General features: G+C 37.4%; 1 protein-coding gene across 5 annotated transcripts in view; it reads right to left on the reverse strand.

Moving 5' to 3' along the window:
- kkv (hyaluronan synthase-like protein kkv) overlaps nucleotides 1-24,879 on the reverse strand; it is a 77,446-nt gene that overhangs the window by 11,693 nt on the left and 40,874 nt on the right. For 2 of the 5 annotated variants that reach the window (XM_085955994.1, XM_085955995.1), the window contains exons 3-18: nucleotides 17,489-17,733; nucleotides 15,616-15,782; nucleotides 15,188-15,515; nucleotides 12,522-12,721; nucleotides 12,124-12,442; nucleotides 11,753-11,973; nucleotides 11,244-11,359; nucleotides 10,654-10,805; nucleotides 10,085-10,347; nucleotides 8,806-9,016; nucleotides 8,486-8,686; nucleotides 7,093-7,319; nucleotides 6,533-6,700; nucleotides 4,288-4,611; nucleotides 1,364-1,611; nucleotides 720-876 (exon numbers count right to left, since the gene is read on the reverse strand). In XM_085955994.1, the coding sequence (XP_085812120.1) occupies nucleotides 720-876; nucleotides 1,364-1,611; nucleotides 4,288-4,611; nucleotides 6,533-6,700; nucleotides 7,093-7,319; nucleotides 8,486-8,686; nucleotides 8,806-9,016; nucleotides 10,085-10,347; nucleotides 10,654-10,805; nucleotides 11,244-11,359; nucleotides 11,753-11,973; nucleotides 12,124-12,442; nucleotides 12,522-12,721; nucleotides 15,188-15,515; nucleotides 15,616-15,782; nucleotides 17,489-17,733 (3,547 nt within the window). Of the gene's footprint in view, nucleotides 1-719; nucleotides 877-1,363; nucleotides 1,612-4,287; nucleotides 4,612-5,228; nucleotides 5,535-6,532; nucleotides 6,701-7,092; nucleotides 7,320-8,485; nucleotides 8,687-8,805; nucleotides 9,017-10,084; nucleotides 10,348-10,653; nucleotides 10,806-11,243; nucleotides 11,360-11,752; nucleotides 11,974-12,123; nucleotides 12,443-12,521; nucleotides 12,722-15,187; nucleotides 15,516-15,615; nucleotides 15,783-17,488; nucleotides 17,734-24,879 lie in introns of all 5 variants that reach the window. The other 3 variants (XM_085955997.1, XM_085955996.1, XM_085955998.1) reach the window with 2 other exon arrangements.

Raw genomic sequence — 24,879 nt, forward strand, 5'->3', positions numbered from 1 at the left:
AGAACTATCGTGTTGTGCTGCGTGCTAGTACCTGTTTTTATGCTTCTGCCGGCTCCACACACTCCGTACTTAACAGTGATGGTAAAGCTTTTTTTTAAATATTCTAATGAAGTCACAAAATTAATTAAAGAATTCAATACCAGATTCGCATTTATGCAAAAGTATGAGGAAATTTTCAAAATATACTTAACTCCATTTAACGTGGAGATAGAATCAACGCCTCCAAATTTACAAATGGAGCTAATTGAACTGCAATCGAGCATAGAGTTAAAGTGCATGTTCGAAGGGAATAAGCTTGAATTTTATCAGAAATATATCCTCGAAGATAAATTTCCAAAATTAAAAGACTGGCAATGTGCATTACAGCAGCATTTGGGACTACATATCGCTGCGAATCGTTCTTTTCGAAATTAAATGTAGAAAAAACGAAGTGTCACAGCAAGTTGCTCGATGAAAACATGACCAATCAACTGCGATGCCCGTTGGCTGAATTGCCAGTCAATATGAAAAAGACATCAAAAAATATACAAAAACAAGTGTCACATTAATTATAAGGTAATAAAATATTTCTTTGTTTCATTTTTTTTATGTGTGGCCTAGTAATATGGGCTTATTGCCAATGGGCTGGGCACCCCTGGGATAAATGATAAAATTGGAAGTGCAAGGAAATGTTTCAAATTGACAGTGGATCAGAAATTATATGAAAATAAATTTGTGACCTTAGGATTGGTGGAGACGGTTTCATTTTCGGACAAATCGTCATTTTCCTGTTCCTCGGTCACCTGGGCCATTCCGTGATGATGCGCATTGTTCACTCCGCCCATAGTCGACCGACGTCGGTTCGTCACCGGCACCATCCCGTTTGAGTCCAGACATCTGAAATGTCACCGTTCTCAATAATTTCGCATTGCTAAATGAATCTTGCAGATGACCTCGCTGATTTCTATATATGAGACATCAAAATCGACACCGACACTACGCTAACTGAAATCTTAACAAAATTTTAATTCAAATCATTTTTCAACATGAGCTAACATGACAAATTATAAGTTTGAGAAGTTCACAACATGACATTAAAAATATAAAGAAACAATGAAAACAGCGACTTAATATTATTTAATATAAATATATTATACTTACCCACATAAAAAACAGGGTGATAAAAAAATATATTATAATTATAATATAGTGTAGAAATACACAGAAAGAGCTAAATAGACCCTATCTTAGGAATTTATAAAAGTCACTGACCTAAACTCAACTTCATGCAAGTGGAAGTCGAACGCTGCTATTAGATGTACTAATTATTGGCATGGCAGTAAAATGTGCATGCAACGATATAATATGAGAATAGAACGCTGACCTTTCGACGCTGTCCAATTTCTTGGTGAGCTGACTGAGCGAATCAGAGATGTGAAGGAGGTGGGCGCGGTCCTCCCCTCCCGAACTGTGCGTGCAGAACATGCACTTAAAGAGTCCGGCAAAGGAGAACTCGAGAGAGCCCTTATCGTCAGAGTTGTCGCTCTGGCCTGCCTGCAGGAAGCTCAGCAATGATTTGTTCTTGGCCTTTTTCTTGGCCTGCTCCACATCCACCTTTTCTTTTTCCATTTCCTGCCAAATTTCAATTGCCATTTTTATAGTTCTGTCTATTAGCATTATTATAAGGCTATATTTTAATTGTCGATTTTTGTAAAGACCATCACATCCGTCAGTTTATAAAGTTTTTACTGCATTGTTTAGATTAATGTGAATATTATAACTACTGTAACTGAACCAAAGAATTACCTATGGCTTGGTTAGTCGCAGGTCAATTTCAGAACTTTTCTAACAGGGTAGAATGCTCTGATGACCCCAATGGCCCCAATGATGCTTTTAATGATATCGTTTTACTCCTGAACTATTTAGTTTAAAAACTATTTTTTTCTTAATAATTTTGCATGTTAAAAAGAAAATTATTCATTATGAGAAATCCGAGGTTGGAAAAACATATTATACAGTACACTCCGAGTAATCCGCTGCTTGATTATCCGACAACTACTATAATCCGCTATTTTACTAGCTGAAACCACAAAATCAAGCTCTATAATTCAGTAATGTACCAGGGAAAAAAGTGCCCAAAGAAGCTTTTAGACATAGGGAAAGCCAGGAATCCTAACTGGTTGTGTCAACTGATTTGTTAACCTGATCTGTGCCGGGAGGTTTTGTATGGCGGTAGGTGAGAGGCCGCGAATTTTTTAGCAATAATAAAACTTTATTCATTTTTTTTTTAAATGAGTATACTGAAAGTTTATCTTTATACAGTTACCAATCATATGCATTCGTGTTCGTGTTTTTTGTATGGCCGGCCCTGTACGCCTCGCCATATCTGCGAACATATTTGCTTTGGCACAGAATCGGATTTATTAATAAACTTAGTTTATAAATATGTATAATTTAGTAAATACTTGTTTCTGATTATAAATAAAACCGTAATTTGCTAGTACAAATTTCTCAAAAAAACTATTTTTACGAAATACTTAATTTTGACCATAATTTAGTATGTAGGTATGCAGTATAATCGGCCGCTTTCACTAATCGGACACTCGTCTGGTTTTTGGGGTGGCGGATTACTGAGAAATTACTGTACCTATTAAAACAGTATGAAAAGTTTATTTCAACAGCAAAGATGCCGTTCACAGTGAATTAGATTGAAATTTAAAAAGAAAAGCAATTAATAACATATTTTTTAGAGATAATATTATTGTATTTGTATTTAAGTAAGTGTATTTAATAAACACAAATTAATTATAAACTCAGTTTTAATCTGAGTTAACTAACTACTTATGGAAACAATTTATAAACTGACATATTTTTCCGACCATGTCCGATCCTAATAGGATCATATGGGCCTCCACAGAGTAGAGGTTTGTATTAACAGATTTTTGTTTTTACGAGAAATGGATGTCAGCCACTTGCTCAGCCTATTAGGTCCATACCCTGACTCACACACAAATCTTTATAATTTGTCGGCTGGTACATCCTCGAAACGTCGAGTATAGAATTAGGAAGAACACACAGTGACAACCCAAACATCTATTACGATGTACCATATTTTATCATTAGGTATTAAATTATTGATATAATAGTATGTAGGTAAGTACTATTTCGTTTTAATATTAATTTGATTGTCATACTCATTCATTATCAATAAAAATAAATGCTCTTGAAAACATTTCTATCTAAAAACAAAACATGTTTTATATGCATGATGTTTTCATGCTGTATAATTTAATTGTTGTTTTCTAATATTGAAAAAATGCTCTTTCATCTTCACTGTACTTCATTCAAAATCATTTTTGGTCAAATTTGAAAACAGGACTGTTTGTCATCTATTATAAAAATGATGAGCTATAAATTTTAAATGTAATGTAAAAATACGCAAAAGAGTAGGTACCATTTACATATTTTTAAGTTCTATAGAAAATAAAGTGGTCAATAGATTTGTAATACTTGATGCCTGGAAGATACATGGTGTTGCTAAGACAGTGAAGAATGACCCTTTAAATTTAGTGTTGGTCATCAGTGGCGAAGGGTGGAGGTAAGCCGTCAAGATCTGACATAAATAGTGCACACTAAACTTTGTCAGTCAAACGTATTTGTTTTCATTGAAAAAATATTTGTTTATCTATAAAATGTCTAAAATTATGCCATTAAACCATACTATAATTTTAGATATTTTGTAGATGGAAGAAAATTGTTTATCGATTATGGTTTGATTAGGCAGAGCTTAATGAATTTAAAATAACCAACCGATACCATCTGTCATATTATTACATATTCTTAATTAAACAAAAATAAATAAGTATGTCTGAAAAAGGGTGTGCTATTTTTGTTGGATCGCCGATAGCATACCTAAACTATAATGGTTTGGATTAGGCATAGTTTGATTGAATTTTAAAAACTAACCACCACCATCTGCAAATTGTATTCTTAGTTCAATGCAAACAAATAAGTATAACTGTCAAAGTTTAGTGTGCACTATTTATGTAGAATCTTAACAGCCTACCTCCACCCCTCGGCACTGTTAGACATAAAGGTTAATATGGGTTAATCGGTTAATGTATATTAATTTTGGATATTAATCCATCCCTGCCAATAAGCGGTTAAATAATGTACAAAATTATCATGAATCGCCGGCGCTAACCGAACATCGATCGGACCTCGTACGCCTAACATGGGAAGGGAAGGGTGAGGCTCCCGAATTTAATATTTACACACTGCAGTTAGTAACAGTCGGACGATACGTACTTTGGGTTCCTCCACTTTCTTAGCTCTGACTTTTGCAATGGTCTCCCTCGTGCCCCACGTGACGTTGTTCATGTTAAAGAGCGAAAAGATGATCAAGAGGAGGTACATGCTGGGAATGGTTATGTAGTACACCAAGATGGCCGGGAGGCAGTACAGCTCCTGGGGGTGCATGAACGCCGCTATCACCATCTCCAGGATGACTATGAAAAGGAAAAGAGAGGAGGGGGCGAGCGGGCCGTCCGTCCAGATCTGGATGGTCAGGGCCACCAGCACGGCCACCATCACCAGTCCGTACATGGCCGATATCAGGCGGGCGAAGAACAGCTGCCGAACGAGAAAACAATTTTTCAAAATATCTAAAGACAGATTTGCCCTGAGAGTGCCTCACCGGGTTTGTCAATATTCTATTGACTCTCCACAGTACACTCGTCGAGCGGTCAATGTCAAATGTGGTCGACGGCCATTCCGCCTTCAGCAATTTCGGTAGAAAACTAATTAACATGACCCCGATCTCCGCAGCAGGCCAGTTTGACTTGAATTGACGTTGACCTGAATTCCGGTCGGCTATGATTCTTTGATAACTAATTGAGGTATGACTTTGCTTACATGATTTGTGCACTTAAAACATAATCCTATTGGATGCGTACATTCAAATGCGACCGTTTATGCTCGGGCACAATCGAAGCAGGTGGAAAATGTCCATTCGCAATTAGTATGTGATTTACGCATAAGCTATAAATCATACCTTTATTGTTTAACTTGTTTCACAGATATTATGATAATATTATTTAAACATGCACCCTCACCTGAAATATACTAAGCGATAAATTGATTATGAGACAGCAACGGGGAATAATGAATATAAAAATAATAAAAAATCATTCCACCACCGTAGGTAATATAAATAATCGTTGGAGGCACCACAGGAGAGTGACATTCACCTTTTTAGTCTTCTTGGCGGCCACTTCGCGCGTGCCCCACGACACAATATTCAGGTTGATGATGGAGTACAGGATAAGCAGCAAATACATGGAGGGGATGGAGAGGAGGTATATGATTCCGGGGACGATGCACCAGAACTCCTGAGGATGCAGGCAGGCTGCTATGAGGAAAGAGCCCGTCAGCGCGATAAGGAAGATGGCTGACGGGGAGCCGATACCGTCCTCGCCTAGCTGCAGAGCCGTACCCACGATCACGGCCATCATTATCATGGCATAACCGGTCGACAGGATCTGCGCGATCAAAAGCTGCGGACAGACAATGGATATGCACGCTCACAATATGGACACGGACAAAAACACAGACAAAACACTGACACAAAAGCAACAGATAGTTTCATTTTCATGATCATCCCGTCGGATCTGTCACCGCGTCCAAAACCGATTTTTCTCATTCTCAAGGTTTTGAGCACTGACTGAAGTAGTAAGAAGATTTTTCCAAGCGTAAGTTAAATATAAAGCCCTACAATATGCAATAAAACAAATGACAGTTTTGACAGACATCAATTTATAACACAGTAAAGTTATACATCAAAGACTTATATAAAGTAAAGCGATGACAGTCAATGTTTCCTTTAATTTAAAGCTCTGCAAAAATAAATTGTATGATAATATAGATAGTCATGAAAAGAGCCATTATCGTTAATAATAGTTGATAGAGTAGCTAGATCAGTGGTCTCCAAACTTTTCAAAAATATACCCCAAAGGCAGAAAAAATATATAGCGCATACCCCCCCAACATATTATATTATAATATAATATGTATAGTCGTTTAGATGTAAAGTCCACAGTCAATAATAAGTGTGATACTTGCAATTTCAAGTTTACAGGTCTTTTATAATATATTGTATATTATTTAGGCATAGAATACAATATTTTTTAATAATTAATGTGAGAAGTTAATATTTTTTATTGTTCAGTAAGTTAATTTCTTATATTTGACTTGTCAATATAAATGGGCCACTTTGAACTCTGCATAAATTTTCTAAACACAATCCTTCATAACTATACTTTTACAAATAGATCTTTATACTGGAAAAAATAACACGTGCCAATTTATTTTTCAATTCATAAATAATATTTAGGTTTTTAACTCCATTGATCCATGTGCAGCAATCAATTCATTGGGCGATCTCTTCAAATGCATCTCTAAGGAAACACTGAATACAAGAACAAAAGAGGCGTTCATTAAAAACAGTAGAGCTGTGAAAATAATGCTTTCCTAGTTGCAAAAGAGAATATTATACCTGTATGTTGGATTTGCATGTGAAACAAACCAACATGAAGAACAATATAGGGATAATGTTGTATTCGAAAGAAGTCCAGTTGTCGATTTTGAAGGCAGCTACGAACGCCCCCACCAACATAAGGAATATAGTTCCGGGACCCAGAATCGTACCACCCATCAACATCATCTGTGAAAATAACATTTTATTCATTATTTATTTTGTTCATAAATTCAAATGATCGCATTTCAATTATCTACCTACTCCTACACTGTACCAAAATAACCTAAGAAATGACCAAAGGATTAGTTGCTAAAGCATACAAGAGCATAGTCGATTTATGTTTACACAGAAATAACGTCAGCCAACTGATCGAATCAGGTGGAGGAGATATTTTTGATTATTATTGCCATAATTTTGAGGATTTTACTGCAATTTCTCAGGTACTTTTAAAGCTACTTTATTACTAGCATAATATCTGAAACATCTCGGTGAATAACACCGAATGACTTATATTGTATCTTATTCTTTAGCAAAAAGTGCCCGAATGACATTGGCTATGATAAAAAATTAACACTCACCAAGTAGGATATGTAAGGCATGGATATGTTGTCGTTGATCTGAACGGTCTTCTTGTAATCGGTGAGCAGGTCAAAGATGTTGGCCATGGTGGATGGCACCCACCGACGCCTCTGGTTGTAGAACTCGTTGAAGCCCTCGGGACAGTGCGTGTAGGCGTCCGACGCTGCCGAGTATTCTACTCGATAGCCTCTCTGCAGAATCAGGGTGCAAAGCCAACGGTCTTCTCCTGCCATCGCAACAAAACACGGGGAATATTAATTTAAAATGTGACAGAGCACCGATGAGCTTCTTCTTCTTTTTCGAATGACTTTGAAATGCGGTCGTCTGTCATGTTAATCTCGTATGTTTCTAATTCGTGTCAGCATCGAGCGATGATAAATTTTCAAAAAGAATAACTAGGATATTTTTCGGAGTTGTCCAATTTTTTACAATTTATTTGTACACATAAATATAAAACAATTAATTTTCAGTGGAATGCAGAGATGATTGACCTCAACCGAGACGTTCTAATAATAATAAATACAATACTTGTTTTTCTCACTCTCACTATCACATCATTATGATGGCGGCATAAGGTAAAGTGTTGCTTAAAGCTACTCAATCACTTAATCACTTAAGTTGAATTGAGAGCATTATGCAGAATCATACTTAGAAGCGTAGTCGAAATAGTGGTCATAGTGGAATAAATATATTATAATTATATTGGTACACCTTAGTGGAAGTGAGAAAGGATATATGAATTAGTGACATGTTTATTAGTAGGTATTATTTTATACATAATACCTCAAAAACATATCTAAGTATTAGAAAAATAATTTTGAAAAAATATTGGTATGGAGCGGGATTTAAACCAAATCTATTGGATTGTTGTTTTTATTTAATAAAATGCAATTTTTTGTTGTACTTATTCCACTTTTAATTAAGAGATTAGGACCGGTTTCGTCCGCCTCAGAGGGACATTTTCAACTGTTGAAAATGTCCCTCTGAGGCGGACGAAACCGGTCCTAATCTCTTAATTAAAAGTGGAATAAGTACAACAAAAAATTGCATTTTATTAAATAAAAACAACAATACAATGCAGTTCCACCATGAATTGACAGTTAACAAAATAAAAGAAATCAAATCTATTGGATTCCACGTAATAACAGTTCAGTCACACAGCTATTAGTTAGTTTCACCATAATTAAGTATGAGACGTCTGGCTTAATTGGTAAAGCACGTTGACCAGAATCCAATGGATGTTGGTTCGAGTTCCACTAAAAAAATTAAATTTGTGGTGATTATTTAACACGTCATATAGGTAGGTACCTCCATAGGTATAATAAAATTATCAAATTAATCAAAAAGATTTTCTAGTGATAATAATGATTCACAATATGATGGAGGCCGAACCTTGATCGTACTGCACGTAATGACGGGCTTCATCGGAGCGTGTGGTGTACTTCTTCATGACGTTGTCGTCCATGAGCGCCTTGCCTCGGAAGAGGGAGAAGCATCCCGGACTACACAGTACGCAGCCGATCATGTGCTCCGTGGCCTTCTGCAGCCAATGGCCGATGGCGTACTCGAACATCTGGTACCACACCATGGGACCTTTCAAAACAAACATCTCACATTAGCCGGCCTCACTATGGATATTTTCAATGACGGATGATGATTTTCGTATTAAACAGTATCAGATGAAAGAACGGGAGAGTAAAGGGAACTGGTACCTGAGCCGATGGGATGGATGCGGCCGCAGGCGGCGCCCAGGTTTTTATTCTTCTTCATGAGATCCACGAGTAGCTGCACGGCGTTGGGCTGGAAGTCAATGTCCCCGTCGAGAGTGAGCAAGAAAGTGTTTTCCGCCATCACCTCTTTGCGGTCCACTGAAATGGGCAGCTCCATCAACCGGTGTCCCAGCAGATAGTACATATACATCACCTGCCCCAAACACATTATTATTATTTTCAGTGATGCGTTCGATCTCAGTAATATTTAATCAAACTTTTTAGGGCAATTCACAGCTTATTTTTTTAACGGGTGTTTGGATCCGAGGTCTAATAATTTGAGCGTAAGGATAAAAATCATTTATTGCTTAATCTTTTAAGAAACCTCTTTTGGGAGGTGGCTAAGGTCAGCAACGGATTGCGTGACCAAGGCCAATGCCGCTCACATACCAAGCTATATAGATATTCTTCATAAATGCAATGACAGACAAAATAAGATATCGACCAAAATTAAAAATTTTCCCATAGTTATCATCTGGTTTGAATGATTTTCAGTTTAGACATGTATTTTATGATGCTGAAAACTAATTTGAAATTAAACTATTTATATATTTGGCAAATACCAAGATGGCGGCCAAAATTTTAAATTTCCATAATAATTATCATCTACTTTGATTGATATTCAGTTTAGGCGTAGGTATATTTTATGGCCCGATTGGAACCCCATAAAATACCAAGGTGGTGAACAATTTTATTATTATTGGATTATATCTAACTAATATTTCAGAATCATAATATATAACAATAAATTCAGATATGCCTAATGATTTGCCAAAATATTTAGTTGGTACGCCCACGACTTTGTTCACATGGAATATGGAAAGAACAAGAGAAACTTATAATACACAACGGACACAATATAATATAGACTGAGTTGTATTTATTAGGTACCTACTATTACTTTATCTGCGACTCATATCATATTATTGTTGCAATAATTGTATTATTAAGCATCGAGATAAAAGGCCACAAAAAGCCAACTAAATTGGTACCAATAATGTAGGCAGTCGAAAAGCTTCATCAACATCGGTTAAGTAGTTTTGAGTTATCACATAGCAAACAAACAGACACCCCAGTTTTATTATTGATATAATAATATATTGTTTTCGCACACCTTCAGATGGGATTTCCACCTAAGGACAGTCCGAATTTGTTATTACAAGCGAACGGAAGTCGAATGCGGCAAAAAATACTGAAGAACGGAAAAAGTCCGAGAACACACCTGTGACCACCGCTTCCTATGCCTGATCTTGTCCTTGTCCTTAAGGTGACAAATCATCTTGGTCTTTCCGGGCAAGATCCAATCGAGTCGACCGCCATAAGGCGTGGCGAACTTCTTGGGCGGACGGATGCGGATGTTGGTCTGGTGCACCTCAGAGGCGGCCTCGTCAATAGTATTGATCAGCTTCCTTACAAAATTGTTCACCTGCGAGTCGTCATCGCTGTGATCCGAGATCTCGAACGCGTCATCCAGAAATATGTGAGCTGTAACACGTACGGTATGCATTCGGTTCAATTTGATCAAATTATAGCAATATCACCATCAACCTTGATGCAGTCATACCACGGAAACATCTCGACTCTATTTTGTGTGGCCATCTAATTCTACTATTTTGCTTGAGCAATTTTATTCTGCCAATATATTTTTTTTTCTTGTTCACAAAATGCACTAAATACAGTAGAAAATGTAAATAATCGACAGTAACCTAAAATGTTATATAATGGTAAAAGATTGAGCAACGCCCACTGAATTTTTTGATTTTGAAAAAGCATTCTCATCTCGGCACTCACTTTCGAATTCGTAATAATCGGGGTCCACAACTCTGAGGTACTTCTGCGCAACGCGTCTAGCGCACTGGTCTTCATCCAGTCTGAAGATGGACTTTAAGAACTCGATCATCTCTTCTTTCGTCTCATGCCACATAGTACAGCATGCAAAGATTCTGAAAAAAAAAATTACTATCATCGTCATGCCAGGAGGAGGGGTGACAGAGCTCAAACCTGAGGGGGGGGCATGGCGGGTCGTCCAACTAATTGAGATAAATACACATCGCAAATTTGCTCCAATAGTCAAAATATGCATATTTTACTTCAAGAGCGTTACTTCTTTATACCTACTTACATGATAATTCATGCGTAGAATTTGGGAAACACTACTGTAGGACATCATTCATACTACCCTTAACTTTAGAGATTTTTAGGTGGGTTCGCACAAAGATCCTGGCCTGGGGGGGCCGTTTCATTGATGAGGGAGCCATGTTTACCGTGGGTACTTGTGCTTTGCCCACAGAAATGGCGTAGATAATTTAAGATAAGTAGGTAGGTATACTCCTCTAGTAATTATCAAATAATAAAGTATGCACATAGACGCCGGCAGATACCTGGTGATGTGGTCAGATGACTTGACAGTCCTGGGGGTAGAGTTGGAACCGTCAGTGTGAACGGAAATCGTTTCGTAATACTCGTCGACCCTTTCCTTTTCAATCTCAGCTAAATCCTGAAATAACATCATCAATCTTGTAAACTTTGCTAAAAGATACATAATATATTGATGGGAGTGACTTTCAACATGGCGATCGTCCAACGGCAGAGACTGAAACTCCATAAAATGTGTTTACGGATTGGATTTTAAAAGACCTGCAGAATTAAGACCGGGTGACTTGTAACCATCCTGCACAGCATTTCAGCGGTTCTAGCAGTAGGATACTATGCGGCAAAGTGTCAAACTAAATAAATAAATATATAAGTTGGAAAGGATATAGCGGTTTCATTTTATTCTCATCGCAGACTGTTTGAGATCGCACTGGCCTCATGGGAACGTCAGTATCATCCTCAAATTTTGCAGAGGATACGTCTGTGGCTTTTCAATTGCGACGCTTTAAATGTTTACCTCTGTTTTGACATCAGTCTGATCATCGCACCGTCTGTTCAATCCCATGGACTGATCTATCAACAGGGAGTTGTACATGGGAATGACGAATAGTTTCTCAGTTGAGGCGAGGCGCTCGCACTTTGGCGTCCAGATGTGTAGCGTGATCCACGTCTGCGACAGGAGCCAAAGCAGCCACACCCACGCCATCTGCCCCGAGATGAAGTCATTCAAGAAGTAAACTGAAACAGAAAATTGTCTCCTTTTTATTTTTTCGCACAGCGGCCTTTGCGACCGCATAAATAAATATTTCTTTTATTTTGTTAGCTGTCAATTCATGGTGGAATAGTTACATAGGATTTAAAATTTAAAAAAAATAAACGATCAGTCACCTGGAGGGCTCTCGTAGAACAGATAATCCGGAATAGTTCCGTGAAAAAAGCAGGGGTCTCCATTTCTGATCCCGCAGGCTGCGATCAGAAGCGATATGGACACGGGAATGGTGAGATTCACGGGAAAAGCGTAACTGAAGCCCTGGATCAATATTTTGCAAGCAAACTTTCCGAACACGTAGCAGAGATAGGCGGCACCGATCTGGATGAGCAGGACATACACGGCGGCATTGTGCCATGCCGGGATCTCCGTCGAGTCACCCGTCTTCGTCACGTCCGAGAGGTCCGGCAGCACCGTCCCCGACAGCACGGGTTTTATCTGCAACACGGACGATAATCGGTTCAGTCGCAGAACTTCACCCGTCAAAAACGAAAGATTAAAAATCAAGCGTCCGAACCTCATCGATGGTGATGATGTGGGGTCCGAACCCGGACTTGAAGAGTCCGAAGAAATCGCTGACGCTGTCGCCTTGAATCCACAGGATGAGAAGCAGCGACCCCAGGAACACCATCACTTTCCACACTGACACGAACATGTAAGTGAAATACCTCGTGTACCTCAATTCCTCCTTCACGCGGCCCAGGGCTTTCATGAAACCTGCAAGGTGAAAACGCACGTTGACGCTATTAATTTATTATTCTTAAGAATCGACGATGTACCAGTGCTTCTCAAACTGGGCACACTGAAGCTTTTTTCAGGGAGCCGCTAATTATTCCAGTATCTGTATGACAAATAATCCACTAATATTTTTCAATTTTAAACAATAATTTTATTATTGTCTCATATGTACCTAAATTTGTTCTATATATTGTAAAAAAGTGATCATTAATGGCGCAGTTAGTGCTAACTACCAATAAAAGAGGATGAGGAAGAATACCCACACCATGTTGAAGATCATTTTGTTGGCATTATTTAATTAAATCGTTGTGAAATCAGACTGCATTTTTCTCTGTCCTACCCAGTGACATTTCTGAGCAAAGTGCCGCCCTTCCTCTTTCATTTTACCACGTTTTTCTTAGCTCGTATTCTTGTTTGTCCGGTGGTTGTTTATCCAGTACAAATCTTGCGATCGATTTTTAACTAACTTCCCGACTAGCTAGACATTTGAAACTTTTATAATAAATCAGAACACGATGCCAATGCATTCTTTTAATACTTTTAGCCATCTTTAAGCAGAATTGAATTCATTTTCAGTTAATTCTGTTTTGTATGAAAAGTTATTTCGGAAGAAATCCGTAATCCAATCCACTATTATTGGTTGCTAAGGAGGTAGTTCCAGCAACTAAATTATTAATATATACGTGCTTTACTATCAGGGCTCGAAATGGATCGGAACGCACCGGAGCGCCGTTCCGGTTCATAAAATCCACAAAATTATCTCTCCGTCTCGTGGAAATATTAATTTGACCGTCTGAGCTAGATATTTCATATAATAAAAAAAATAACGCTTATTTTTATAAATCACATTTACAATTAATGTAGTATAGTACAATATAGTTGATATTTTCGTAAAATTATCGAGCGCTCCGGTTCGTAAAATTTTCCATTTCGAGCGCTGGTTACTATGGAAATCAAAATGACATTTCAGTATTCTATATTTGTTTGTTTGTTGCAAAATAGTAAAAAAAATGATTTATTTTATTTATATATTATTTGTCCTTATTTGTCCTAAATTATTAATACGTAGAATTGTCAAGTTTATATGATTCAACAGAAAATTTAAAAACGTGGTATATAAATGGTTCTTTTTATCTTGTAATTATTTATTATTTAGTATCAAGTTATCTGCAAAATCGTTTTAGGTTAGGTTAGGTTACACACTCACATATTTTATTATTTATTTTCGGCACTTACACAATCAAATACAACCAAAAATCATTAAATTGGCATAGGTACCTACACTCTATTAGGGCATTTCCATAAAATCTACTCTGCGCGGAGGTATGTGACGCTGACAGGTTTGGAGGCACTCTGTCGAAAAGTTTCCCCCGCAACCGCCATTACAATATGTATTACAATACGATAATAGTTAGGTACCTATTTTGTCAGGATTTTTTATGCTTCGACATTTTTTTAAACTAAGACGTCAATACTTTCTAATGAATTGACAGCATCGTCTACTTCGTGGATAACCGCAACTGCTCTGATAAGTTGTCATCTTTTTATACGTTCCTTCATTCGCCGTCCTTTATAGCATGCCGCCCCTGTGCAACGTATGACCTGCATACCTCTTCGGGACGTCACTGTAAGTAGGTACTTAAATAATGCCCGTGTCAATATCAAATGGAAAAAAACATGTTTGTCATTGATATTGAGAGGACATTTTGTAATAAAAAACCTATAATTAAGATTCTTTCCGGCTTAAAATAGTTAATATTCATAAATATATCTGAAAGAACGCGTGCTGCATTTGACTTGCAAGCGGTGATTTTCCAACTCTTGGCTTAATATGCGATACTACTACTATTTTCACTTTATAGTGCGAAAACATCTTCTTGGCTACGTGTTAAAACTGTGAACTAAAATGCTCCGCCCATTTTTAACCGCACTTCCATTCAAGCTCCTCCCATTTAGTAAACAACAGCGCCTAGAAGCGTAGCCAAAAAGACGTTTTCGCACAGTACACATATTACCTAGATTCATGGAATGAAGAGGCTTTAAATTTTGGATTCATGATTTTATTCAAATAACACACGATTTGAAAGGGCAATCTTCTTTTTTGAACATACATAATTTGAAACAATTTCAGGAACATACCTATTGGAAAAATCGTAGTTTTGTGTATCGAATAAGACTTGAACCCACATCCAATTCATTCCACAAGTGGTTACATAGTTTAGGTAAGTAGAAAATTCGGTAAGATTGGAAACGGTATTAGTAACTGACACGGTAAAACTCACCGCCCGGATTGCTATTGTGTGTGTTCTTGAAGTTATTCATAATATTACTTCTTTCCAGCAGTCGGCAATTAAATACCATGCCACTGTTCCAGTATAGGTATATTCATTGAAATCTGCATAGTGTAATAAGTAGTAAGTAATAGGAAAGTAAATATATATGTACCTAGGGGACTCTGCTTTGAGACGTAATTTTCCCACCATCCGAGTGAAACGCAGAACGACGCCACGGGAATGAGCCACAGCGAAGCTTTGCCTTCGAGCAGTGGCCACACCACGAAGCCCGTGACCTGCGCCGCGATGGCCACTAGATCCACGATCACTTTGGCGAATCTCTTCGACTCCTTGGAGTTCCTGGAGAGCAAACCCAGCAAGCCGGGGACGAAGCACATGCAGTTGGTCAGCATGGCCCCTTTCACCACGTCCAGCTCGGGGAGGATCACGTAGAACAGGATCGCCAGCCCCGCCGTGTGGAGGGTTTCCGTGAAAAACACCTGATAGGCATAGACCACATTTCATTAGGCGTCGTCTATTTTATTTCGATGACGTCGTTAAAATATAAATAAATTATTGTATTGGTACTGAGAAACTTACGATGATGCACTGATCGTAGGTGGGCTTTTTCCAACTTTTGAAGAAACATATTCTAATAGATCTTATCAATGTTCCGATTTCTGGCACCAGGAACGCAAAAAATATGCACCACATCCAAGCTATCCTCTCCACGTCCGGGAGAGACGTGATGAATTGTTTGTCCCGACCTGTCAAACATAACGTTCATTATTTTATTAGTATCGGTTCATTTGAGAATGAGAAGACGTTGTTACGACCACCGGCCGGTGACCGGATACAATTGGAGCAAAGGGGAGTTAAGATATACATGTGAAAGCCAGTCACCGCGGATAAAGGTTTTTAAACAGAATTCGTTTTTTTTTCGACTATGTCCGATCCTAATAGGATCATATGGGCCTCCACAGAGTAGAGGTTTGTATTAACAGATTTTGTTTTTACGAGAAATGGATGTCAGCCACTTGCTCAACCTATTAGGTCCATACCCTAACTCACACACAAATTGAAAAACAATATGTGTACTTGCCAGACCCAGGATTCGAACCTGAGACCCACGGCGTGATAGTCCAACGCTTAAGCCGCGCTGTCACCTTGGGTGTATTATTATTTATTACTTTGCGCTTTCTTACTTTAGGTTTATTGCAAAGGCCAGCGATGGAAAACCTATGGCGCGCGCGGTAATATTGCTGGCAAGCGAAAGTGTTTTTATGGCGGATTTAATTTTAACTAAATTTTATTTAAAAATAAATTTGCATTTTTATAAGAGAATTTAGAATATTCTTCATCACACTTGCAATATTGCGCTTGAGTCGGCATTGTAATAATATGAACAAGCATTTATTTTTCTAAAAATATCGTAACTATGCGACGCGCGTATTGTGCAAATGACGCGTGCCGAACGAAACCTAAGTTGTCATAAAAATTCAACATGCGTTCATTTAGTGTTATGTTTATTGTTATATTAGTAATAATAATAACATATTCATTGACATGTTTTCTTTTTCGAGTACATGCATAACGTTTTTTAATCATCTTTACACGATATAAGAATATATTCCTCCAACGCCATCACAAAACAAATTGACGTGACCTCGACTGCCGCTCGCCGATTGGCGACGAGTGCGAAATTTCGTCCCACCTATTGTTGAAAATTATTTGCCGTTTCACTTATGTATGCTCTTAACGGGTTGTCATCAGTAAATGTTTTTGGGTTCTAATTGTAAATGTATGACAGTCGCATTTAAACAGATTTTCACCGGAGCGTTTTTAAGTTGTTATAGGTATTTCTAATAAAACAATTAATTATCTGATGTAAACCGCTTGTTATCTGTTTTCTCACCAACGTGGACCGAGTTGTTTTGGGTGGTTATACCATCTACTTGTAAATTCAGATAGGTATATCGTATTTTTTTCGGTTTTTCCTCGGTTTTTTAATGAATAGTTTTTGTGTTATAAAAGTATTGTTGATATTCTAGATTTTTATGTAAGACTAAACTAATTATCCTAATTTCATCATTTGTGTTAATTGCCCCACGCCAATGGCCACATATTATAATAATATGGTGATTTTGTCCACGATAACCGAGCGGCTTAGGCGTCGGCTTATAACGTAGTGGGTCCCAGGTTCGAATCTTGGGTCTGGCAAATGCACATATTGTTTTTCAATTCGTGTTTGAGTCATATCATAGACCTAATAGGTCGAGCAAGTGGTGAAGGCCCATATTATGATTTTATTCGATGGGACATGGTAAAAAAATGAGTATGTAAGATAATATTAAATAATTATTCATAGCGTAGCTTCCAGTCTGTCCAGTTCATTATCCCTGTCACTGCATCAATGATAATGTACCTGCAATACAACTAACTACAGATAGATTATTAATTAATAACGTGTTACCCAAGTCTTGGTTGCAAAACGTTATCTGCCTATCTTTCCTGATCTGAGAGGTCATGAAGAGCAGAGTTCCTTTGGAGACGACGCCCGACCCCAGCACGATGATGAAGGTGAGCATGTAAGCTAGCACTTTGCACACCCTGACGGTGAACTCCAGGCACTGCTGGTCGGCCATGGAGCCGCTGTCCGCCTTGTTGGGCAGATCGCGGAACACGTCCCATCCTTTCGTCTCTTGCACCGTTCTTTGGCTGAAAAAATACATCAAAATTCGAAATTTAGTCCATTGTGATGCAGTGCTTATAAATGAAGACATCTAAAATCGACTTCGTTACTAAACTTTTTCCCGCACCAGTGTTATTACGCTTGTGACTCTATTCGAGTTCAACCGTACAAAAATGTAATTATATTACATGATAATCTAACTTCATATTAAATATTCATCAAATTCATTAAAATAAAGCAAGTATCTTAATTATCTATTGAGATCTGATTCTCCATATCCATTATCGTTTCCCTGACTGTCGCTGCCTCTGATCTCTGAGATTCTCGGGCCGCGACATTCATCTTCGACCGGGGCCTCGCTGAATGATAAGATATAGAAGTTGACATCTCTCAGGATACCGTATGGCGTGACTAGAGTATGCCAACTTTCTAGTTTTTACTTGTCCAATTATTTATTTGGTCACTATTGTCTTTTCAGCTGATACAGAACACGCGGCTGAAATACCACATTCAAAAGCTTGAATGAGTATTTGAAGATCTTTCCGACTGTCTGCAATGATTTGTGTGTCGTCCATATAACTATCGCAAGTCATTACAAGGACTCCGATTACTTCGATAGGTACCCTCGTATTATGATCCTGTCAGAGCAGTGACGTCCCTAGACAAAATGCCGCCCCTAGGCAGTGCCAAAATGCCGCCACATTTTTTTTATATACAATACTTTTTATCCTCCTTTCATGACTCCAATATCTAAGAAATTTGTTGTATGGATACATTACTAACAAGATATTATATACCACTAAATCTAATTTAAATGCCAACTCTGCTTTTAGACAATTTATTGCGAGTCTACGGTTTCAGATAGGTACCTACATTTAAAAATACACTTGACAACTTCCATAACTCGCGAGTGACTGGTAAACATATTTGGTTACATTTTAAATTAGGTATGCACGTGTCATTGCTGTTCACCAAGAACGTGACATCCAAGGACAACGGAAGTAAACTAGACATCGCGAACCCGACAAAAATCCTGTTAAAACTTTTATAGTACCTAATTAATAAAAATATTTTGTTTCCAACCAGTGAGCTTAATTTTTACTGGAAAGATATTTCCGTTATTACTGAGTTTAGGTAACTATTTCTACATATACCTAGTGATTCTTCTCGATTTGCCGCCCTTTGGGTAACTGTCGCCCCCAAGCGACGCTCAATCTACCTACCCCCACCGGACGTCACTGCGTCAGAGCTTCGTCAAAAATCATTTTCTAAATATACCTAATGACATTAATAACTATCTTTGGGCATTAAGAATGCAATGCAATGCAATGCACCGTCTATATGTATCTATAGTCTATGAATGCACCCCATTCTCACCTTTCTTTGTAACTCAATACATTCGGTCATTTTGTTGCTAACTTTAACAGTGGTGTTTTGTTGAGTGTATCGATTAATTGCAACTAGTCTATCGTCTTATCGTCATTTCCCGTTCATTTCAATACTTCAACCATTTTACCCTATCGAATGCTTTTTCAAAATATATTCAAGTTAACATTTCGGCAACGTTGTATTGCTAAAAAGTGCTATTCTGGTCCTTAGGCCAAATTGTATTGCACTTATAGGTATGTTGCCCTAGTTTTCTATACATTCGGTTGTGCAGTATGCGGAATGCGTAGTAATATTTTCAGTACCTACACGTACACCTCGTCATACTGATTATTTAACTGATATAAGTAAGAAAAAAAAACAATTATTTTGAAAAATCGCAGAAACATGCATAATAGAAAAAAATCTAAAAAAACGTTGGACTTAGGGCTCGAACTCACGTCTTTCACTTTCCGGGTGAGCGCTTTGGCCTCGTGTATGTATGCATGCATATATACATAAGATGTAGAGACCTATGTTTATGTGGTACTTATTTCAAAATCGTGTTATTTCTATAATAAAGGATCTAACATTCTGAAAACCTTAACCAAACTTAGTATTGAATAAAACAAAATAAGTTGGACATAATAGGAAAATAGGCTTTATCGTCGGTATTTATTTTCATGGGTAGGTACAGCGAAAAAGTGGGTTATGGGAAAATAGAACGTCCCTAAATGACATCATATTTATTTACTTAGAAAGTCCTGTAAATTCTGAATTTTATATAAATGCGGTTCGATGAAAAGGGTGAATTACGTAGCATTTTTTCTTGTTTCTTATTATTATTCAAAAACTATGTTTATTGGATCAAAAATAAAATAGGTAGGTGCATAATGTAGATATTATTGATCCATCTACATATTTTTTTGATCTTTCTATGCCTCCCCTCGATCTACTTCATACCTTTTGGATGTCATCAACTGGTACTTAAAAATGAACTGCGACTAAAATGTGCCAGACGTAAATTCTACACAATTCTACAACGACATCAGGCATCCAATAAATAAGTAAAATTACCTAAGGCATATTATGTGCGATACATGGGTTTGCAAAAACCGTACTAATCGTTATGAGTGGGTAGTTAAGCAAAACATCAAAAATGTCCACCACTATAATGTAGGTATATTGAAGGAATGCCGGTAAAGAGGGCTATGGGATACGGAGAGTATTGTACGACAACATCTTCTTGGTTACGTAAAGGAAGGCGCTGTTGTCGACTAAATGGGAGGAACTTGCCAGTTGATAATGGAAGTGCGGTTAAAAATGGGAGGAGCATGTTAGTTCACAGTTTTAACATGTAGCCAAGAATATGTTGTCATAGAGTAGGTACGTCGATAGAATAGAATTCAGCGTTCAGCGCACACATCAGTTGTTGTCAGTTTACGATGTGGATTCTCCGGGCTAAACACAATAACAATGAGGACTAAACCATCATAATTCGGGGGGGGGGAGAGGACAGCAGACCGATCGGCAAAATGACACTATCTTGGCTTTTTAAACTTTTGCAACTTTCATAACCCTCCTTTCACACTATAAGGTTTTGGCCGTATGGCAAAAAAACGAAAGGCGACATTCTTTTAGTGGCGTGAATAACTTGTCGCCGATTCGATTTTTGACCTTTCGGTTTTTTGCCGTACGGTGAAAACCGTATTAATGTGAAGCGAGCGCCCAGCTTTGGCGAGCGGATACGACTGGATAAGGAGTTGTCTTGCAATTTGGTCGCCAACCTTCGATAGAAGACATTACCAAGTAAAGAAGTAGGCTACTAAATTAGTGTGTCTCAGTGGTGATTCTGCCCAAGTGCTAGACGTGGTAAACACTACTGCGTATGTCTATACTATAGATAGGCAAGTTACTTTCAGCGGCGTGCGATGAAGGGAGTCCATGTACATAATCTATTATGAGCACCATTTTAGTCAAACCCTAAATTATATAATATATATATATTTTTTATATACTTAATTTGGAATTCGTGAGAACTGTGTACATGAGTGAAGAATGAAAGAATCGAAAAAATCTTTAAGGGCCGGTTATCTAGATGCTAGGCCAATTATATGGCAATAAACACTTCCAAAGGGACCACTTCGTCGCTTGCTTGTATTATGAGATGACAATTAATGACTGTGGGTAGGTATATAAAAATAAGCAGCTTTTTAATGCAAATTGAAAAAACGATATTGATAAAATTGATGTAACTTACTTATCCTCAATGTAATATATGGCTCAATGTCATTGCTGATTTCGTTCAGACCTATTTACCTAGTGTTGAATATCTAAGTAACTTCATAATTATTGTTCTTTTAATTTGAGAGCAGCTATGAGTGATTTAAACGGTTTGAGAGCTTAACTCATTACGTGCGTCCAACGCAACTATTGCGTTGACCATTACCTGGCCATTATATATAATTAGCATGTTATTTAAATGTGGTTTTAATGAGTAATTAACAGGTCCGCAGTGAATGCGTTAAGTTCAAAAACAGTACGTACAACATTTGCGGTACAGTACATAACAGCACAGTAGCAGTACATGTAACAAGCGCGGCGGTGACACATCACGCTGAGTATTTTGCGAACTATTAGTTTTCCGAACCGCCGCACCTCAGGTTATAGTTGCTGGTATCTAGTTCAATAAGCAATGTGTAATTTTGGAAAAAAAATCATTATGCGGAATGAACCTATTCATTGTGTCCTATTGAAAATTTTCACCCTGCCGATCGGAATTCACTAGCACGCCAATTCCTTTATATGGATTACAGAAAAATAAAATCAGGTACCTACCTACATAGTACATATAATATTATTATATTGAGTTGTTTGTTTTTTACTTATTTTATCAAATATCTATGCTATATTTCCATCGTTATCTTTTATAATTCTTAATCTAATAGATTGATAATTTACTTAATGCAGGTAAGCAGATACTATTAATTGACATATACGCAATTAAATTTAGTCTATTCAATGAAAAGTAATGACTACGTATTAAAATAAAACTAGGCTTATGTATGAAGGTAGGTACACTTATTAGGTAGGCAATACCTGTTAATTATTATAAAATATTTCATCGCAATAAATAGGTCTTATCAGGTTTATAGTTTAATACTTAGAACATATTTTTTTGAAATAAAGATATTGGATTTCAATTAATATGATGTACCTACATAAGTTTATCTTAACACAAAGGAGTTCGATGTGAATATCATGTAATAATTATTATTGTATTGTGGGAAACGTCGTTTATTAACTTTTAATGGACTAGGACTAGAACTGTGTCTAAGCAAATTTAATCGTTTTGGATATTGATGATAAAGATTTTTATTTCCTCATAGAAGAAAATATGAGATTCAAATATACCGAAAAAATTGCGTTTTGGTCGGTATTAGACTATAAAAGATCTTTGACAATTATATCAGAATTCTATACATACTTACTTAAAAATATTTTTTTAAATTACGCGGTATAATAGCTTGCCTGGAAAATGATCTTAACGCTAAGTGTTACCTTCGCAAATATCTTTCTTGATGATATTTTGAGTTGCAAACATAAAAAACATCCTAATAATGAAGTTAATGGACTAGTACCTACTGGTCATCCTGTCACTCCTAAAATTATGTAATAATATAAATTTATTTATTGGGAGATGCTGTTTATTTATTATTTTCCTGACGAGTTTTTGTTTTCAATTAGTAATGATTTTTTAGGAAACCTCAATATGGCAATAATAATATATGCAGTTGTGAATATTTTTGGGGTACTGAGGCTTCAGCGGAGCTACGGAATACCGGTACGACCTCAGGGCGTATAGTACAAAAACATCTTCTTGGCTACGCTTCCAGGCGCTGTTGTTTACTAAATGGGAGGAGCTTATAATGGAAGTGCGGTTAAAAATGGGCGGAGCATGTTAGTTCACAGTTTTAACACGTATCCAAGAAGATGTTTTCGTACAGTAGGAGCGGAGCTCGGAGCAGGAGCACGGAGCACTGGAGTAATGGGATTTTAACCGGAGCACCGAAAATTTGTAGTGCTCCACTGCTCCGGATGTTTTTTTTTATTATTAGATTTTCGTCCTAAAATCTAACGAAAATAGTATATTTGGACACTTTGCAACACTGGAATTATTTGAAATATGGCAAATATGGAAACACTGCCGAGTGATAAATAACCTCACCTTTTTTAAAGAAGAGGTAAATAATTAGAGACGATTTGCTGGCGACAAAATTTTGTTTACTAGAATTAATAATGAAAATGGCGATTATGTATTTTAAAACTACTCATTTTTTTATTTTTTTAACATTTGTATACATATAATACTGTACATATGCAGACCCCGGAATTTTACCCGGAGCGGAGCATACCCTGGAGTGGAGCCGGAGCAAGTATTAGGTCCCGGAGCGGAGCAACTCAATAAAGGGTCCGCTCCAACGCTATGGTTAAGATACAAGGCTAGTGAGCAATAGGGATTGTTGGAAGTGCTGCGTGGTCAATATGCTCTGACTGATATGATGACATGGAAGAAGAAGAAATCGGAAGAAATGAGGTTTATCTACCTTGAACACGACTCTACATTCCAGTGACCACTGACAGCAACATTAAATTTAATTATCTACCGCGATTCGCGAGAATAACTCAAATAAAGCTGTCCGATACGAAGAAGGTTTCACTTCGCCCATCACACTAACTATATTACATTGTATTTTTTCGCCAAAACCAGAATTAAAATTCACGGCATGCCTTCAGACATATTTCCATGGGAAAATACCATCACCGCGTCGCCGAGTCACTACATATCGCCACATTTGTATGTTCATCTCAGTGACGTTCCGTGAAGGTTGGTAGGTCAAGCGCTGCTTAAGTGCACCACCTTCTAGATTAGCTTTAAACGAGGAAGGAATTCGAATACCTACTACTACAACTTTTAATGTCATGTTTCACGGAGATAGAGCTTTTTTAGGCAGCGGCGTTAGAATAATGACCAAGCGCCAGACGTCAGCGGTACCTAGGTACGAGTATGTCATAATTTGAGAGATTTTCATTTTCATATGTCTGTTTAAAATGGCCGAGAATATTCCCATCTGGCTGCTGAACAAGAAATACTTTTGAGTTCGACCGTCGGTTGGAACAGTAAGTTGCCCGTCTCAGTTTGGTTTTTACGAGGGACAATCTATCAGCTTTCAGAAAGCTTTCGGCTTTTTGCATTGAGCGAGAATGAGTCTTCAATCAGAATAGGACTCAAGCACACTCTAGTGCGTGCCGGCAAAAGGGCGTTCCCTAAAAAACATAGAAGTACCTACCCACCTGTGTAATGTGTAATGGCTGAAAAGAACGGTTGTCTACGAATATATTTTCGTGTCTTTGCAAGACAGTAGAGATTACTTTAACTACATTCTACAATCTATAACAGTAATTCCGAAACAGTATCGCAAAACTTTTTCGAAAACTTTATTTAATCCAAAATGAGTTATTATTTCAAGCGAAACTTTTAAATTTAATAATTTTGGTGTGTCACGAAAAACGTCACTCACTCAAAAAGGTTGATAAACACCGTTCTATAGAAATAAATCAAGTAGGTAGGTACCAAGTTATTGTTATTGTACCACCACATTGTAATCGTTTATTGGCTCGAATTGAATGTAAACTGTAAAGATTGGTCAATAAATTAATGTCCGAGTCGTTTGTGGCGAAACAAAGGCAGTTCAGCGCGAATACCTCGAAGGCAAAATATAATATAGGTATCTAGTGGACAAATA

This window comes from Rhyacophila brunnea, unplaced genomic scaffold, assembly GCF_057557595.1.
Source record: "Rhyacophila brunnea isolate RB1 unplaced genomic scaffold, BYU_Rbru_1.0 scaffold_5, whole genome shotgun sequence".
Classification (NCBI taxonomy): Eukaryota; Metazoa; Arthropoda; class Insecta; order Trichoptera; family Rhyacophilidae; genus Rhyacophila; species Rhyacophila brunnea.